Below are 17,392 nucleotides of genomic sequence, written 5' to 3' on the forward strand. Positions count from 1 at the left end.
CTCCTCATCGAGTTTATATAGTAGTTCTCGGCCTATGTACGTACTAAAGTTGCTGGACCATTATTGGACGAGAGGTCCATTATTGGGGGCTATTATACGAGATCATTATTGGCGGCAATAATAGCTTCATTTGGTTTGAGAACAATTTTTGAGTAATAATTTTTTATCGTTCCAGTAACAAATGGTATTCCGGAATTACATTTCGATACTGTTTATTTTGTTGAGCTGGAATACTCTATATTAATAGTATTTAAATTTTTTCGCTATTATTTTTTTAACCGTAAGATCTATATTTTAATTAATTCCACCATTTAAATTATACTATTCAAATAGCTACCCATTCAATGCTAAGAAGGACCACGATCATTCTAATTCTATAACTTTTCATCAAAAAATTAGATAATCGATAGTAAAATAGTCAAATACTAATAATAATATTTCAGCTCAATTCTTATTTATTTGTTCTGAAATGATATTATTTTTTTTTTTTTAGTGAGAAAGGTAGCACGATACCCGCTTCATTCAACAGAACGATGAATTAGGCTACAAGAGTGGGGCAGCCAAGCCCCGGGCGAAGGCGCAAACAAAAAATAAAAAAAAAAAAAACAACAACAACGCACGCACACACTTAGGAGAGAGGAAAGAATCCCACTCCGACACTAATAGCTTGAGCCTCTGGACAGCTAACCCCGGATTTGGTTGGCAATTCCTGAATATCCAATTGTTCCTCACCTTTCAAATAGTCCACCAGCAGCCTGCCAGATCAGTAAGTCTGGTTCTCTTCTTGTGCTGATCCTTTCTATCCGACCACTTTTCCCAGACGAGTTCCACGTCGTCCCCCAGGTCCTGGGCCTAGATATCGTCCACCTCTGAAACTATGATGAACTTGGTAAATATGCACCTACTGAACAAGTGATCCACGGTTTCCACTTCCGCCCCACAAAGTACACAGGTAGGGTCGTCCGCCAGCCCTCTCAAAACTAGTTTATCACGAGTAAGATTCCTTTTCTTGAGTACCAACCAACAAAATACTTTGTTTTTCAAAAGGATTTTCAGGTTCCAGATCCTGGATACGCGTACATCTCTCACACTCTCAAAAACACCATGAGGTTAGTGCTTTTGATATTATTAGTATGTGGATATTTTATGTTTGAATAAGGTATTGAAATGATTAAAAATGTATGAAATATCAGTTTTGCCCTTATATATATATAATAATCAAAATAAGAGTTGAGCTAGAATACTCTCAAAAGCACCATGAGGTTAGTGCTTTTGAGTTTTTAACTCTTGGATGAAAAAATGTAAGATTGGGATGATGGTAGTAGGTGGTGGTAGGTGGAATAGTGTTTGATCTAAGGGCTATTAGTAATCAATGAATAGACTTAAGGGCTAGAAACCTAAAAGCATCAAGGGGGTGATACTTCTAAAAGTATTCTAGCTCAATTCATGAAAATAAACATAAATTATTAAAAAGCTAAAAATATTATATTTGTCTCGATTATCAAATTAAATATTAATTTTTTTTAGAGAGATAGATAGCACGCTACCCGCTTCGTTTATTTCCTCTATAAATAAACTTAGCTAGAAATATAAATCAACTAGGATTCGAACTTGGATCTCGGATACCAACCACCAAGCCCTTTGCCACTTGTTCTAGGGACGATCAATATCTTTTAAATGTGAATCAAATTTTAAATATTAATTAATTATAATTTAGAAATAAACTTAGCTAGAAATATGAATCAAATTAAATATTAATTAATTACAATTTAGGTACTTTTTTTTCTCCCTAAAGAAAAACTAGAAGCAAATTATTAGCAAAGAAAACACCATTTTTTGAATAGAAAATAAAAATAATTCCCACAATAAATAAAAATTAATTCTCAACCAAAAAATAAATTGATTAATTTGGAAGAACGAGCTCGGCGACGGAGGCGTTGTTCTCAAAAGTTAGATCTCCCTGGTGGGAGAACCAAGCTTAACGAGTTATTAAGATATAATTCGTAAAGTCCTCTACAAGATCAGCTTTCAATTCTCTCTTTTTTTTTTTCTTTTTTTTTTCTTTTTTCCTATAAGTTTAAGAATATCTTCCTCGTTCCGGAAATATTCCCGAAACAAACTCTTAGTCTCTCTATTTCATCATGATGCCATATGAATGCAATGTATAACCCCGAACCAAACACGGGCTAAATTTACTACCATATATGTGTTTAGTTCTATCTTTTATTTAAAGATTATAATTTTTTTCTTTCTGTAGTTAAAACAAATTTTACATGTCTCATGATTTCCTACAAGTTGTAAAGGGCTAAGTGGTTGGTACCCGAGGTTCCAAATTTGAGTCCTAATTAATTCACATTTTAAGTTAAGTTTATTTCTAAATAAAATAAACGAAGCGGGTACTACTTATCTCTATAAAAAAAAACTATTTTGTCGAAATATATTATAAAGTCACCTGTTAATGCAGCTAAAAATATTCCCAACATTCAATGGATGATATATAGGTATAGCGTTGTTAAAAGGAGCTTTTTATCTGATAAATGATCGAGTTGAATATATTTGCTCATCAAATTTTAATAGACGCAAGGCATAGTCTATAAATGTATAGCCTATAAATGTAGTTTAGTAAAAGTAAAATTACTTTTGTCCAAATAAATAGATGGAACTATAAGATTTGATTTTTTTTTTTTTTTTCTTACTGGGTTCGTTCTATTTATGGCCGCATAGGACCGTACCACGATATTCTTGTTGGTTATTCAGATCCAACATTATTTGTTGTATATATTTAATAATTGGATAAATTACACTACTGGTCTCTAAGAGGTAGTGAATTTGCAACCCACCTTAATATCGCTTGTTGTGAATAGAGTATTCACTTTTATAACAATTGTTAAGATTTCATAATGAGAGCATTAAAGCGAATATTTACTATAAATCCATTTTTTCAGCAAAAACTGATCTTAGTAGTCCAAGAAAAGAGAGAAAAAAAATCAAATAAAAATAAAAGTGAAATAATATTCACTAACTAAAAGTGTAGAACGCAGGGGAAGTATTCGTTTATACCTTTTTGCGGAAGTGATTCGCGCTACAATGCGACGAGTCCGGATTATAGAGGTTGATTCATGTATCCTTGGATCGTCCTTACAGGTCTTCTAATGTTCCAAACTCGCGGTGGATCGAACTACAAACGAGCACGATCGCAAATCCACCGTTTAAGACCCTCTAGAATAGTTGGTTAATGGAGAATGTGGTTTTTATGTTTTTTTCTACGTTTTTCTCTTAGTTTTCTTATTCTCTTTCTTATTCTCTTGTTCTTATTTTTAATGTGAGATCACCCGCATATTTATAAGAGTTTCCAAAATCCTAATAGGTGCGTAAGAGATAAGACCAAATCGGCTATTAATTGATATCCTAATATGATTAGAATTTATTTTTAATTAGCTTTTCAATTTAAAAGCGAGATTAATTCTAATCCAGTTAGACAATATAATAACTGTCGGATCGAGTCCGATCATGGATGCACCCAATTCGATTTAATCGGATGCCAACAAAAAAAATAATTATATCCTACTCTTCTGCGCGGAGTAATTTCAATTCGAGCTCTCTTTGCAAATCTCTCTCACCACTTTCTCGTCCTCTAATCTAACGGCGTCTCTTCTGTGCACGCGTGTACAAAATGCACAAACGACTCACAGTATAACAAAAGCGGCCCGCACACATTGATGAACAGAATTACCAACTGGACCATACTAGGCCAGACAAAACTGTAGATTAATTACTCGGCCTTTTTTTGACACCCCGGGCTGTTTGCTTCCAGGAAAAAATATCTAGAAAAATTTAGAGGAAAGAAGTTTTTACATGAAAAATTCTTATTTAAGTTTTCCGCTCGTTTGTTTTCAAGATATATTAGAATTTTTTTTTATTTTTTTCTTAAGTTCATGAAAAACTAGTATTTTTATTTTTTAAATTTTTTTTAGAAAACGATAATACTAGTTNTTTTTTTTTTTTTTTTTTTTTTTTTTTTTTTGTAAAATCTGGAATAATAGAGTTTTCTGATAAAACTGGTTTCTTTGGGACTGAATGGAGAAACTAGTAATGTGTGTTAATTAGTGACACATTTATTTTGTATTAGTGCTAGAGGCCTGAGCCTAGAGGTGGCCTCACACAGTACTTATTCAAGTTCCCGCTGTGTCATCCTGACCCAAATGTTCCTGAACCATGGTCCAGCCCCACTAGTTTGGACCGCACGTACATTATCAGGCCACGGTCCGATCCTATTTGCTTTTACATTTTTTAATATATTTTTAAACTTTCATTTTTAAGATTATATTGTTTAAGTTTTTAATATATTGATATAGTTATTCATTCAATAAGTAGGGATTTTATAACTTTTTAATATCACTAGTCAAAATTTAAATAGTTTCAATTATGTCTGAGAGATAAAAAAAATAATTACAAATACTAAAAGAAAATAAAACAAAATAGAAATTTACGATAACATAGCTAACACCGGCGAAATTATGTCGATTGCTCAGACATAATAAAACATTTTTTTTTAAGAGATAAGTAGCATGCTACTCGCTTTATTTATTTCATTTAGAAATAAATTTAGCTAGAAATATGAATCAACTAGGATTCGAACTTAGATAATGTAGCTTATTATTTGGAGCTGTTTTTTTTCCCCTTGTTTTCACTAGTATAGCTTGCCTATATTATAGAGGTCACGTTGTTTGTTTGGTTTTTTTTTTTTTTTTGAGAGAGAGATATAAGTAGCATACTATCCGCTTCATTTATTTCATTTAGAAAATAAACTTAGCTAGAAATATGAATCAACTAAGATTCGAACTCGAGACCTCAGATACCAACTATTAAGTATTTTGCCACTTGCGCTAGAAACGGTCGGTATAGAGGTCACATTGTTATCTACTTGGTTTTGGTGAATAGGGATGATTAAGAATACGATCAAATTAACATCTTGGGCAAAAATTAATTAATCTAAAATGCTTAATTATATAGTTTATTGCGCCTATATTAATCTTGACATTTGTTACAACACCATTATCTTTCCAATCAACGCTCTGAGCTAGGTACCGCGGACATGTTAACATCCTCAAATTAACGTCATTTATAGAGTCTGATCTAATATTTCGTGGGATATATAATTAAACCAGTGTGTTGAGCTACAAACTCAACGTTTGCTTTATAAGCAAATTGATTAATGCCAAGAGTATAGGAATTTCTAGATAGGCATCGATATGGTCGACATTGTTCTTAATTAAAGATCTAAAACCGGTGCAATTTTTCATCTTCGTCATTGCAAAACTACTCAATCTGACTCGACCATCCATTCTTCGAACTTCCTCGGAATCATCGGGTTCGCCATGGAAGGCTGCCAACGGCGAAGCCCACATCACACAAACAAACTGGAAAAGAAACAAAGCTAACTTGGAATAAATGTGGAAGTCATATACATGGCACTAATTAAAAAGCAGCTATATTTAGAAAGGCATTTGTTGGTGCGGAACAAGGTCCTACCATCGAGTTTAAGTATCGTTGACTGATTCAAATTAAATAAATTGAAAGATTGAATAGTAAATTAGAATTTTGAAAGATTAGATAGCTGATTCAAGGTGATCAATAATTCAGAGATAAGCTGCATACTTTTTTACCGACAAAGAAATAAATCCTAACCCTAAATGCGCGCGCACGTGCACAGTTTTCCTGTAATAAGCACTAGTTCGTACTCGATCGGGGTAATTAAGCAACACACTTTTAATACTCGATCATATTCTTATCAAGTCATAGTAGAATACACGTACGTCACAACACACGAACGAATTGATATATAATATCATAAACATTCAAACAACATCCAATACAGAGGACACTCGATCGTGAGGGCGAGAATCGCTCAAATTGGAAGACACGTACGAGGAATTAACACGAACCATTTAAGCACGCAGAATCCAAACAAGTTAACTCAATCTCCACGCGCACGTCGACGTTATTTAGTAGCTATACGAGTTTATAGTGTCGCGAACGGATCGATCGATCACTTCATCAAAGCCGAATTATATATGCATACATAGCTAGCTTTGATCTGAATTATATAGCGCTTATGCCATCAGATCCCACGTCGGCGAGCTCGAGAGGAGTCGAGTTGATAATCGGGATGACCGGCTGCTGGGCAATACCACATAATCCTTCAACTGAAGAGACATCTCTTTCCAAACGCCCGAACCCATTTTCGCCCCAGTTTTTTCCCCACGAGTTCTTCAGTATCCAATACTTCTCTCCGGTATTACTGTCCTCGCCATAACCTATGATGGCGACGACATGGTTGACTGCAGTTCCGCAAGGTCCCTTAAAGATGCCACCGCCGACGTAAAGCTGGAAGTCCCTGGTGGCTTCGAGATAGGAAGCTACCGGTTGCTTCGACACGGCAACCTTAAGACTGGTTTCGTTGTTTCTAGGCAGATGTTGATAAGCGTCGATGTAAGCCGCATTCGGCACGATGTTGGACTCACAATTGCGTTGAACTCCTGTATAGGGATAGGAAGACTCGGTTGCCACACCTCCATTCCGTATGATGAATTTGTAGGCTTGGTGCGCCCAGCCTCCACCTATGCACCCGCTGCCAACGCTGCAATCCATAACCTCCTGTTCTGATAGGGATATCAGTGCTCCTTTTTTGATCTTGTAGATTCCTTCCACCGTCGCAATCGCAGCGAACGCCCAGCAAGTTTCTATTCAAAATTAAGGTTCACTTTAGCATTTGCAAGAGAAATTAATTATGTCCGTTATTAATTAATTAATTAATTACGACAAAAGAAAGTATATACGCCACTTATTAAGACATAATAATAATAATAATTATGTAATAACATTTAAATCTATATAAGAGAACCGTATTATTATTATCATTAAATTATTATTGTTGGGTACAAATAGCGGTAATAACTAATAACTTTTTTTTTGTTATTAGTACGCATGCAGCACAATAAAATAATATGTATTATAATATATAATATGTTAAAATATAATATCTTTTATTATATTTATATATTTACATAGAGCTAGGCACCAATACTATCTATAATAGCAGGCTCCAGTACTATAGTCTTGTCTTCAATCTTACAATATTCAAATTAATGATTCATCCCGTTAAAACCTGGTCCAGCGTATTTGAAGTTTTTAAAAGTAAAATTTTATATTTTTTCGATATAGTTTACTTTATGATCAAATCATTTGATAGAAAATATTTTAAACTATCTATATCAATATCAACATCCTTAATCTTGAATTTAAAAATTCTATCCTCAAATTTTAAAGTTTATTCAATTTCAACCGTTCATTTTGATATGCTTTACTTACTAAGTAAACAATGTCGAAAAAAATTAAAATTTTATTTTTTAGAACTTCATAAATTCTAGATTATATATAACAGTGTGGATCATTGATTTGAACATTTTAAGATCGAAAATAAGATTATAATACTAGAGTATCGACACTATATATAGTATAATAGCCTAATTCCGTTTATATATAGGTATTATTGGGGGACGGTTTATAATTATCAAGTTTCACTATCTCACATTCTCATCCCATATCTGATATGATTATATGATATAATGCCCGCACACTGTTGGTGGGCTTAAGACATAAACTTTCAATTTAAATGTGAAAAAATTATTTATCTAAGGCAGATGGAATGGTAGACCGAGCACATTTGTTCTAGTGTACGTTAACATTTATTGTTTCCGAAAACAAAGAATATTTTGGTACAAGATAAAACAATTGTAAATATGTATTTGGATACATTCGAAGATATTTTAGAAGATATTCTTCGTAGCGTTTAGATAAAAAATCTAGAACAATATTTAAATATATTTTTAAAAATAAAATAATTAATTTATATTAGTATATTTTATATAAAATTATTTCATATAGTAATTTATAATATAATATTTTATGTAATAATTTAATTTAAAATAGCATATTTATGTTAATATATATAATAATTTATTTTCTATAATAATTTATTTTATATAATTTATTTATAATATATGTAAGGAATAAAGTATAATACTAACAATATCCTTATAATTTTAATTAATAATATTATAAATTTTAATACAAATTAAAAATATTTGTAATATATGAAAAATGATTTTATATATAAAATACTTAATATTAAATAAAATAATTAAATATTAATAAATAAATAATAAAACTTAATAAAATAAATAATATATCAAATTTAATTAATTTATATTATATAATAAAATTTAAGTATAAATATATTATCATAAAAATATTAATATATTTATNATATATATATATAAAGAGAAGAACAAAGTTGTGTTTAGTTTTCCTTCGAACCATTTTTAACGGATTGTTCCAGAATAACCTGCTTTTAGCGGAACAACCCATTCTCTTTAGTTCTTCCATCGGTTGGTTATAAATTGGAGGATATACCGTCTTGTTCCAGAATATCTCCGATACCAAATACAGCCTAGAGGAATAGTAATGTATTTCCTATTCAAACTTTGGTTCCTAGGAGGAGAACTTTGTGGAAAAAATGGATTACTATAAAAGGTACTATGAAACTTTTTGAAAGATTCAAGACATGAAAATTAATTTTAAAAAATGGAATAATGAGGTTAGAAGACTATTGGAATTTTAACTTAGGGCGTCCTAAACTGCTAAGTAGATTAAATTCTGATGGCATACCATGTTAGACCGTCAATTAATTGATTATTTCTAATAACTTAGGCTTTTATTGATAATTAGTTGTTTTACAAAATTAAGCTGATTTAATTACTATATTATAGTCAACACTTCTTACCGCATGTGCCTTGTTGTTTGACTTCTGTCACTGCATCATAGTCCCTCCAATCTATACTATCGGGCACTGCGGACATGTTTACATCCTCAAAGGACGTCAAGGGCGCCTCTTGCTTCACGTTTAGGGGGATAGAAGCACTGGTGTACTTACTCAGAAATTCATCAAATGTCATATCAGCAAATTGGTTGGTGCCGAGAGTGTACGAGTTTCCGCTCCGATTATTGAAGGTTTCAATATAGTTCACGTTATCCTGAAATATCTGAAACCGCCGCCACTTCTCCGCATCATCTGCATAAACACGGCCGAACCGAGCCATCCATTCTTCGAACCTCTGCATCATGGGATGACTAGGAGAAGTTGCCCGGGGCGAAGCCCACATCAGAGAAACAACCATGTAAAAAAACAAGAGTAGATATTTGGAACCCATGTGTAGCAGTACTAATAATAGCAGCTGCACTTGGAAGGGAGACTATTTATATGATCTAGCTTTCGTTGTGAGGATGAGCTTCTCGCATCGAGCTTATATATATATATATATATACACTCATATATATAGAAGTGCGCGATTGCTACATGGAGTATTAGTGGGAGATAGATGTGGACCATTATCGAAGGAAAATAATTGCCTTTCCTGTTTAATAATTAGTTGAGGGATCCAACACTAGCTTGATAGGTAATTAGAATTAGATAGGTACATTAATTCATATCCGTTTTTATTAACGTAAAGCTATATATAGATCCATGGTTCGTACCCTCAAATCAATCTTTAAAAATAAGGATTGAACCCAGTTCTTAAATTATTGTCTAATTCTAGACTTATTAGATAGCATTCTATTTTGAAGGATCAATTTCTTGTATACTCCTGTAAGGACTGAGCCCTTGATGATTAATATCTAAGGTCTCAAATTCGAACTTTAGTTATTTTATATTTCTAGCAGAGTACATTTCTATAAAGCTAAACGAAGCTGATAACTTGTTACCATTCACTTTCTCAAAAAAAAAAAAAAAAAAGAAGAGAAAACTAAAAGGTTACTAATAAGATAATAGCAGTAATAATAGTACAAGGAAATGTATAGAGTTCCTCTTGATCAATTATTAGCTATGACAAATGAATGATTGGATCATTGAGGAAAAAAAAAANATATATATATATATATATATATATATATATATATAATGAAAACTCTATTCAAACATATATTTTTGGGATGTATGATATACACCTATTCTTTCTAAGGTGCTAGTAGAATCCATTCCATCTTTAAAATGGATGGGTGTATATCATACATCCTAAATAGGGATGTATGTTTAGTATTACTCTTTTGAAATATTTCTAGCCCCATCAATTGAGTTTACATATTTTAACTTTTAAGTTGAGTTATCATTTTAGCAAAATATTTTAAGAATTTTCAGAATTTTTCAATATTTCCATGAAATTTTATAATCTCAATTACTTTTTAAAATTAGTATAATTAATTGCTATATATCTGATAGAGTGCTTTTTTAAATTAAATTCATTTTTTTAGTTAAATAACTAGGAATTTTTAAAGTGAAAATATAAGATGGCAATTTTAAAATGTCTTATATACATTTGAGGAGGCCTCCGTTCATCCATTTAGTGGGTAGGCCTCCGTGCATTTTTCTCATTTAATGAAAATTTGAACTGAAATTATACTTAGATATTCTTGCCATAACAACATTCTAAAAAAAAAGAAAATGTATTTTGATATAGTTCCGACACAGACTTTGAAAAAATAAAAAAATTGACAATTTTATTGGTAGATGTGATGCGTTTGTAAATTTAACGGTATAAAATAATTCAAATCTGATGAAATTTTTATAGAAAATTTTTTTCACTATTTAGAGTAAGATCAATACCTCTAATCTTAAATTCAAATCTTTTGTCATCATTTTTTATGAGATTTTTATTTTCAATCATTAACTTTTAGACTACTCATTTGATAGGTAATGATGCCAAAAAATTATGAAATTTAGCTTCAAAATACTTTAAATAATGTAGATCAACTCGAGCAGAGCCGATCGTTGATTTGGAAGCCGCACCATTAAAAATAACTTGGTAGCACGGAGGTCTCCATGCTACCGATAGTATACCAGCCTTGCTTTCTTTCTCTCTCTATATATATATATATAGAGAGAGAGAGAGAGTCCAGTTGTGATACTATCGATAGCACCAAGGACTTAGTGCTATTGAGTTTTCTACCGTTAAATTTAACCGTTTGGTTATTTTTACTCATTAGATTATACTATTCAATCAACCACCCACTCAACTCTAGGGGACCCACATCATCCTAACCGCATATTTCTCAATCCAATGGCTAAAAAACTAATAACACCAATAACTTTGTGCTATTGATAGTGTTCCAGCCTAATTTTATCAATAACATTAAATTATTGGTGTTATTAAATTTTCAGTTATTGAATGAAAAAAATATACGGTTATGATGATGCGGGCTCCTCGAGAATTGAGTGAGTAATTAGTGAGTTGTTAGTTGAGTTATTAGTTGAATCGGTCAAACTGGAAGCCACGAGGAACACGAACCACTTAAGCACGCAGAATACATAACGCACACATCCAAACAAGTTAACTCGATCTCCACGCACACGTCGACGTTATTTAGTAGCTGTCGAGTTTATCGTGTCGCGAGCAGATCGATCGATCACTTCATATATAGCTGAATTATACATCGCTTCGATCTGAATTATACAGCGCTTATGCCATCAGATCCCACGTCGGAGAGTTCGAGAGGAGTCGAGTTGATAATCGGGATGAGCGGCCACTCGGCAATACCACATAATCCTTCAACTGCAGCGACATCTCTTTCCAAACGCCCGAACCCCTTTTCGCCCCAGTTTTTTCCCCACGAGTTCTTCAGTATCCAATATTTATCTCCGGTATTACTGTCCTCGCCATAACCTATAATGGTGACGGCATGGTTGACTGCAGTTCCGCAGGGTCCCTTAAAGACGCCACCGTTGTAAAGCTGGAAGTCCTTGGTGGCTTCGACAGCGGAGGCTACCGGTTGCTTCGACACGGCAACCTTAAGACTGGCTTCGTTCTTTCTAGGCAGAAACTTGTAAGCGTCGATTTCAGCTGCATTCGGCACGATGTTGGACTCGCAATTGCCTAGAACTCCTGTATAGGGATAGGAAGACTCGGTTGTCACACCTCCATTCCGTATGATGAATTTGTAGGCTTGGTGCACCCAGCCTCCACCTTTGCACCCGCTGCTAACGCTGCAATCCAGAACCTCCTGCTCTGATAGGGATATCAGTGCTCCTTTTTTGATCTTGTAGATTCCTTCCACCGTCGCAATCGCAGTGAACGCCCAGCAAGATTCTATTCGAAAGAAAAATTTTACTATAGCATTTGCAAGAGAAATATATATATATATATGTCCGTTATTAATTAATTAAGGCAAAAGAAATTATATATGTCATTTATTAAGACATAATTATGTAATAATATTTAAATCTATAAGAAACCCGTATTATTGTTATCATTAAATTATTATTGTTGAGTACAAATCGTACTAATAAATAATAATTTTTTTTTATTGTTGTTGTTATTAGTACTTAGCACAATAAAATAATTTGTATTAAAATATATAATATGTTAAAATATATTATCTTTTATTATATTTATACATTTATATAGAGCTAAGCTCCTATACTATCTATAATACCAGTCTTTGATACTATAGTCTTGTTTTCAACTTTAAAATATTCGAATTAATGATTCATGCCGTTAAAAACTGATTTAGGGTATTTGAAGTTTTTGAAATAAAATTTTATATTTTTTCGATGGATTGCTTATGATCAAATCATTTAAAAATTATCAATTTTCAATGACTAGTATGGTGAGTTTGTAATATATATAACGGTATAAAAAATTCTAAATTTATTCATATTTTTATAAAAAAAATATTTTAAACTATTTAGATCAAGATCAACATACTTAATCTTGAATTTAAAAGTTCTATCCTCAAATTTTAAAATTTGTTCAATTTTAACTGTTCATTTTAATATGATTTACTTACTAAGTAAATAATGTCAAAAAAAGTTAAAATTTTATTTTTAAGAATTTTATATATTCTAAATCATATGTTACGTTGTGGATTATTGATTTGAACATCTTAAGATCGAAAATAAAACTATAATACCGGAAGCATCGATACTATATATAGTATAATAGCCTAATTTCGTTTATATATATATATATATATATATATACTATTGGGGACGGTTTATAATTATCACATTTGACGGTCTCACCCCATATCTGATATGAAGACACATGATATATGATATAATGCCCGCACACTGTTGTTGGGCTTAAGACATAAACTTTCAATTTAAATGTGAAAAAATTATTTATCTAAGGCAGATGGAATGGTAGGCCGAGCACATTTTGTTCTTGTGTTAACAAGGGCTGCGTTTGGTTGAAAAACTAAATTTTGTAAAACAACTTTTGTTATTCCCGAGAACAAAAAATATTTCGGTAAAAGATAGAATCATTGTAAATTTGTGTTTGGATACATTTGGAGATATTTTAAAAAATATTCTTACTAGCGTTTGAATAAAAAGTCTAGAATAATATTTAAATATATTTTTAAAAATAAAATAATTAATTTATATTAGTATATTTTATATAAAACTATTTCATATATTAATTTATAATATAATATTTTATGTAATAATTTAATTTAAAATAGCATATTTATTTTAATATATATAATAATTTATTTTATATAATTTATTCATAATATATGTTATGAATAAAGTATAATACTAATAATATCCTTATAATTTTAATTACTAATATCATAAATTTCAATACAAATTAATAAATATATATCATGTATGAAAAATTGATTATATATACAATACTTAATATTAAATAAAATAACAAAATATTAATATATAAACGATAAAACAAAATAAAATAAATAATATATCAAATTTAATTAATTTATATTATATAATAAAATTTAGGTATAAATATATCATCATAAACATAATATTTATATTAATATATTTATTTATATATCTATTTATCTAATAAAATAAAAAGAAGAACAAATTTATTCTTAGTTTCCCTTCGAACAATTTTTAACAAGTTGTCCCAGAACAATCCGTTTTGATCGGAACAACCCCTTTTTTTCATCTTTCACCATTTGGTTACAAATTAGGAATATGCCGTTTTATTCCAGAAAATCTCCAGTGCAAACGCAGCCTAGCTAGAGGAATAGTAATAAATTTCCTATTCAAACTTTGGTTCCTACGAGAGAGATCTTTGTGAAAAAAATGGATTACTATAAAAGGTACTAATAAAATGTTACTTTAAATACCATACTTTCTAAACTTTCTTCTATTTAGGCTCGAAATTTATTTGACACATCCAAGACACAAAAATTAATAAAATGAAAGAGAATTAAATGAGGTTAATTAGAAGCCTACTGGAATTTTAACTCAGGGCCTCCTAAACTGCTAATTAAGTAGATTTAGTACTCATGGCGTACATGTTAGACAGTTAATTAATTGATTATTTCTAAAAACTTAGGCTTTTATTGATAATTAGTTGTTTTACAAAATTAAGCTGCTTTAATTAATATATTATAGTCAACACTGCTTACCGCATGTGCCTTGTTGTTTGACTTCTGTCACAGCATCAAAGTCCCTCCAATCTATACTGTCGGGCACCGCGGACACGTTTACATCCTCAAAGGACGTCAAGGGCGCCTCTTGCTTCAAGTCTAGGGGGATAGAAGCACCGGTGTACTTACCCAGAAATTCATCAAATGTCATATCAGCAAATTGGTTAGTGCCGAGAGTGTACGAGTTTCCGCTTCGATTATTGAAGGTTTCGATATAGTTCACGTTATCCTGAAATATCTGAAACCGCCGCCACTTCTCAGCATCATTTGTATAAACACGACCGAACCGAGCCATCCATTCTTCGAACCTCTGCATCATGGGATGACTAGGAGAAGCTGCCCGGGGCGAAGCCCACATCAAAGAAACAACCATGTAAAAGAACAAGAGAAGATATTTGGAACCCATGTGTAGGAGAAGCTGCACTTGGAATGGAGACTATATGATCTAATGAGGATACGCTTCTCGTATCGAGCTTATACATATATATAGAAGTGCGTGATTGCTACATGGAGTATTAATTAGTGGGAGATCGATGCTGTGGAACATTATTGAAGGAAAATAATCGCCTTTCCTCTCTAATAATTAGTTTGAGGGATCCAACGCTAGCTAGATATAGGTAATTTAGAATTAGATAGGTACATTCATATCCTTTTATTATCGTAAAAGCTATATCTAGATCGATGGTTCGTACCCTCAAATCAATCTTTAAAAATAAGGATTGCACCCAATTCTTAAATTATTGTCTAATTCTAGACTTATTAGACAGCATTATATTTTGAAGGATCAATTTCTTTATATACTCCTGTAATGACTGAGCCCTTGATGATTAATATCTAAGATCTCAAATTCGAACTTTAGTTATTTTATATTTCTCGCAGAGTTCATTTCTATAAAACAAAACGAAACTCATAGCTTCCGACCCTTCTCTTTCTCATAAACAAAAAAAAAAAGAAAAACAAAAAAAAAAACCTAAAATGCTACAGATAAATAGTCGCAGTAATAATAGTACAAAGAAATGTGAGAGTCTCTTGATCAATTATGGCTAATGACAAATGAAAGATTGGATCATTGAGGGAAAAAATATATTGAATCCCCTCCATCAATTATAGACCATTGCTCTTTGATAATATATATATATATATATATATATATATATATATATATATATATATATATATATATATAATAAAAACTCTATTCATACATTTTTTTTTAGGGTGTATGATGTACACCTACCCTTTCTAGGATGCTAGTAGAATCCATCCCATCTTAGAATGGGTGGATGTATATCATACATCCACACTTAGAATAGGTGCGTGTATATCATACATGCTAAATAGGGATGTATATTTAGTAGGGAAAATTTCATAGATGCCCCTGTAGGAGACCGAAATTTCATCAATAGCCCTCTAAAATTCAAAATATCATGAATGCCCTTCTAAATTTAAAAAATATTCATGAATACCCCTACAGGTTATGTACCGTTAGAATCTAACGGAATAAGGTGTAAATACCATTTCTGCCCTTGCACTGCTCCTTAACTATAGGGATAATATCACAGATGCCCTTCTAGAAATAGTTAATTTCATTAATACCTATCAAAAATTGATAATAACACGAATACTCTCCAACATATTAAAAATTATCACAAATGCCCTCCACTAGTTAATATCCGTTAAAATCATTAAATTTTTAAAATATCATTTTTACCCTTTATCTCTTATCAATAATAGAAACACTAATAGGTATTTCAAGATAATTTTTATAAATCTAAATTTGACTATTTAATATATAAATATTAAATTAATTTTTAAATGATATATAAAAATTGTATTTTATATATAGTATGTTTTTATATGGTTTTGGTTTTGTTTTTGGCTTCGAGTTTTGGTTCAAATTCGATTTGGATATAGACCAAAATCATAACTAAATTTAAATACGATGAGAGTTCATTTTTTTGTACTTATAATTGAAACTATCCCGCTCAGCATCGATTAAGCTCATCTCATTCAAAATTGAGTTCACATAAAATTGTATACCTATATCATTTCACATTCCTAATCAGTAATAGTAATTTGAAATAAATTATAGATTTTATGTTTTTCCTATTTAATCAAAAATAAATTACATAACTATATCAATATGCATGCTTTTTTTATTGATTTTTTTAAAAAAAGAGAATTTTGTTCAAAAGCTTAAATATATTATATTTCAGTTTTTAATGCATTTAATGCAGATAAAATTATTGAGAATAATTTAAGCTTCCAAAATTAAAGAAAGATCGAAAAATCCTCAACATTTACTTTTATTTAATTTTTTATACATAGTTAAAATAAATGGAGCCACTAGATTTGGTGAAATCATAAAAACCTTGATAAAATTTTTATTTTTCATACACTAAAATTAGTTAATTTTTTAAAAAACCAAAAGTTAATGGGATGTTAACTTAAAAAAATAAAAGTTGAGGGAGCCATTGAGGGGCTCTCCATACATTTTTATTAAAGAGATAGGTGAGGGTAAATAGGTCATTTTAAAAGTTAACCCATCTTTAACCATTAAACAACTATGGTAAAGGTAATATAACTAACTGTAGGGGTATGGGTGATACTTTTTTATATTTATAGGGGCATATATGATATTTTAAACTTTATAGTGGCATCCATGATATTTTCAGCTTTAGGAGGGTTATCTATGAAATTGCCCCTATTTAGTATTACTCTTTTGAAATATTTCTAGCCCCATCAATTGAGTTTACATACTTTAATTTTAAGTTGAGTTATCGTTTTAGTAAAATATTAATTGTAAGAATTTTCAGAATTTTTAAATAGTTCCATCAAATTTATAATCTCAATTACTTTTTAAAATTAGTAT

General features: G+C 31.0%; 2 protein-coding genes across 3 annotated transcripts; both read right to left on the minus strand.

The window, feature by feature from the left end:
- LOC109711125 (fruit bromelain-like) lies at nucleotides 5,814-9,352 on the minus strand. The gene is made up of 2 exons (XM_020234048.1): nucleotides 8,846-9,352; nucleotides 5,814-6,743 (listed from the first exon to the last, which is right to left on the minus strand). Exons 1-2 carry the CDS (start codon nucleotides 9,270-9,272, stop codon nucleotides 6,103-6,105), a joined length of 1,068 nt encoding a protein of 355 aa, XP_020089637.1. The 5' UTR covers nucleotides 9,273-9,352; the 3' UTR covers nucleotides 5,814-6,102.
- LOC109711126 (fruit bromelain-like) lies at nucleotides 5,814-14,978 on the minus strand. 2 transcript variants are annotated; one of them, XM_020234050.1, is made up of 3 exons: nucleotides 14,500-14,978; nucleotides 11,561-12,203; nucleotides 5,814-6,097 (listed from the first exon to the last, which is right to left on the minus strand). In XM_020234050.1, the coding sequence occupies exons 1-2, from the start codon at nucleotides 14,924-14,926 to the stop codon at nucleotides 11,566-11,568; spliced, it is 1,065 nt and encodes a 354-aa protein (XP_020089639.1). In that variant the 5' UTR covers nucleotides 14,927-14,978; the 3' UTR covers nucleotides 5,814-6,097; nucleotides 11,561-11,565. The 2 variants fall into 2 exon arrangements, with proteins under 2 accessions (XP_020089639.1, XP_020089638.1); XM_020234049.1 differs by lacking the exon at nucleotides 5,814-6,097 and having other exon boundaries at nucleotides 11,383-12,203.

Source organism: Ananas comosus, linkage group 5 (genome assembly GCF_001540865.1).
Source record: "Ananas comosus cultivar F153 linkage group 5, ASM154086v1, whole genome shotgun sequence".
Classification (NCBI taxonomy): domain Eukaryota; kingdom Viridiplantae; phylum Streptophyta; class Magnoliopsida; order Poales; family Bromeliaceae; genus Ananas; species Ananas comosus.

What these genes read in the sequence shown, in the direction of transcription:
- LOC109711125 (XM_020234048.1), bottom strand. Translation starts at nt 9,272, where the DNA reads ATGGGTTCCAAATATCTACTCTTGTTTTTTTACATGGTTGTTTCTCTG. An exon ending in CAAACAACAAGGCACATGCG is followed by an intron (nt 6,744 to 8,845) that starts GTAAGAAGTGTT and finishes AATTTTGAATAG; the next exon opens with AAACTTGCTGGGCGTTCGCT.
- LOC109711126 (XM_020234050.1), bottom strand. Translation starts at nt 14,926, where the DNA reads ATGGGTTCCAAATATCTTCTCTTGTTCTTTTACATGGTTGTTTCTTTG. An exon ending in CAAACAACAAGGCACATGCG is followed by an intron (nt 12,204 to 14,499) that starts GTAAGCAGTGTT and finishes TCTTTCGAATAG; the next exon opens with AATCTTGCTGGGCGTTCACT.